The sequence below is a fragment of the Tarenaya hassleriana genome, unplaced genomic scaffold, assembly GCF_000463585.1.
Source record: "Tarenaya hassleriana unplaced genomic scaffold, ASM46358v1 Cleome2, whole genome shotgun sequence".
NCBI lineage: Eukaryota > Viridiplantae > Streptophyta > Magnoliopsida > Brassicales > Cleomaceae > Tarenaya > Tarenaya hassleriana.
This window is the reverse complement of record NW_010965372.1, coordinates 3,036,986-3,039,103: the sequence shown is the minus strand read 5'-3', so window position 1 is coordinate 3,039,103 and position 2,118 is coordinate 3,036,986. Positions and strand designations below refer to the sequence as shown.

Sequence of the window (2,118 nt, the reverse complement as noted above, 5' to 3'; positions counted from 1 at the left end):
TAATTTGGCTAACTCTGTCACTTAGTAAGTGGATTAAGTATAAGGTAATTCGAATTTATGAACAAAAAGGAATAATTATATTCTATAATATGATGCATAAATAATCATGGATGACGCAAGTGTTACAACTAATGATAAAAGGAAGTTAAATGCAATAAAATGACAAACACAATTATACAAGAAAAAATAATAATATTTGGATTTCGAAATCTACTTATATAATATCTCTCGAGTAAGTGGAAATATTGAACCCACCTCACGTCCTAACAAAAAATAAAATAAAAATTGCACATAGGAGTTATGGGGTTCCATTGGACAAAGCAAACATGTTAGACAAAATAGGTAAAATGTAATGGGGTCATCCTTATTACATTTGAAAAATAAATTACCAAAAAAAAAAAAAAGAGTATGAAAATATATAATTTCTGATTCTGCTGAGCCAATAATGATTAAAAAAAAAACCCTATTTGCCCAATCATGTAAAAGCACAAACATTCTTGATCCACGTCACATGACACAATCCACATTATCACATCAATCTCATGAGATTAGAGAAATGAAAGAAAGAAAGAAAGAACAAGAAGACAGATTACAAGTTGTTCTCTCTCTCTCTCTCTCTCTCCGTCTTGATTGCTTCCCATGTGTAGTTTGTGTATATTTGCTTCTCTCAAGCTTATCTTCTTCTCTACTTCTGCTCCTGCATGCTCTCATTTCGGCCATGGATTCCTCTCATTTTCCTGCTAAAATAACAAAACCCAGAAAGAGGAAAAAGGTTAGATGATAAAACCAAACCCTAAATTGATTCCAACATGACAATATCACAAAAGGGTATGCGTATACATCCACAAATCAAAAGATTGAACTATGTGAAGATGATTTTCTTACCAAATGATTTCTTGCAATGAAGAACAGCCTCGTAGATCGAGCTCTCGGAGTCACAAGATCTTCTCCAGTCTTCAGCGACGCTCATCCTCGGAGATGCCGTCGTCGTCTCATCGGAATAAACTCGGTTTCTCGTGACACGAATCCTCGAATCGTAACCGTCCTTCGTTCCATTGCTTCCGTTTGGTCTAGAAGCTTTGCAATTCCGAATTCTTCGACACAATGGCGTCAAGAAATCAATATACTTCAACAGAACACACTTCGACACACTCCGAAACCTCCTTGAACACGAAGACGACTTGCTCTTCGTCAATCTGACGGTTCTCATCATCGTCTCGGGCCTCTCTGACGGTGAATCCAACGGCTGAGATTCCTCGGCGGAGTTAGTGGATAGAGGCATGACGTAGCCGTCGCAGAAGAGCTCGTCGGCGTGGGCTAAGGACTCGGAGTTGGAGAAGTTGTCGAACTTGAAGCTCCGATCTTTAGGGCTGACGAAGAATCTTCTAGAAGGAGGCAACCTCGGATCCATCTCGATGTAAGAACAAGAATCATCGTACGTATCTACAGATGTCCTTGTTGAGTTGCCGATGTTTTCCAACGATGGGAAGTTAACTAACCAACTGCATGAAAAGCTTTCTATAGGAAGAGGCTTGCAAGCTGGTTGTTTTTGATCTTCCATGGCGGATTCTTGATTTTTTTTTCTTTTATTTTTAGAGGATGGATATTGCTTTTTCTTCCCTTTTTTTTTATGGGTTTTGGGTTATTCAGAGATATCTGTCCGAGACAAACAATGTTCGAACTGGGAACATATGTTTCAGTGTATATATACACACATACACACATGCAGATCATATATATATTATTGTAAATAAACAGTAATATTTATGTGGTTTGTTTGGTAAGAGACAATAGATTTTAATAATTGGAAAGGGAAAAGGAGAAAAGAAACACAAGAGTTTGTGAGCCCCTACTAGACTCTCATTATGTATTGTTGCATTCACTTCCCCCTTTTTATTTATATTTATTTATTTATTTTTATGTTTTTACACTCCGAAATTTAGTCTTGACTCTTGAGTTTTCCAATGAAAGGAAAAAATAAAAAAATAACGGTTCGATAAGGATATATCAAGAAACTAATTATGAACAAAACATATTCGTTGAAGCATCTTATTTCATGCATGGGACGATTTGTACGTGAATCTTTAACAAGGCTTCGAACCAACGATCTCTATTAAC

The 2,118-nt window shown here is 36.5% G+C and overlaps 1 protein-coding gene across 2 annotated transcripts; it reads right to left on the bottom strand.

Annotated features, from left to right (window-relative positions):
* Positions 1 to 407: 407 nt before the first annotated feature.
* On the bottom strand, positions 408 to 1,798 carry LOC104811937 (probable membrane-associated kinase regulator 6). 2 transcript variants are annotated; one of them, XM_010538824.1, is made up of 2 exons: positions 886 to 1,798; positions 408 to 740 (listed from the first exon to the last, which is right to left on the bottom strand). In XM_010538824.1, exons 1-2 carry the CDS (start codon positions 1,559 to 1,561, stop codon positions 730 to 732), a joined length of 687 nt encoding a protein of 228 aa, XP_010537126.1. In that variant the 5' UTR covers positions 1,562 to 1,798; the 3' UTR covers positions 408 to 729. The 2 variants fall into 2 exon arrangements, with proteins under 2 accessions (XP_010537126.1, XP_010537127.1); XM_010538825.2 differs by having other exon boundaries at positions 408 to 737.
* Between the last annotated feature and the right edge of the window lie 320 nt (positions 1,799 to 2,118).

What these genes read in the sequence shown, in the direction of transcription:
- LOC104811937 (XM_010538824.1), bottom strand. Translation starts at nt 1,561, where the DNA reads ATGGAAGATCAAAAACAACCAGCTTGCAAGCCTCTTCCTATAGAAAGC.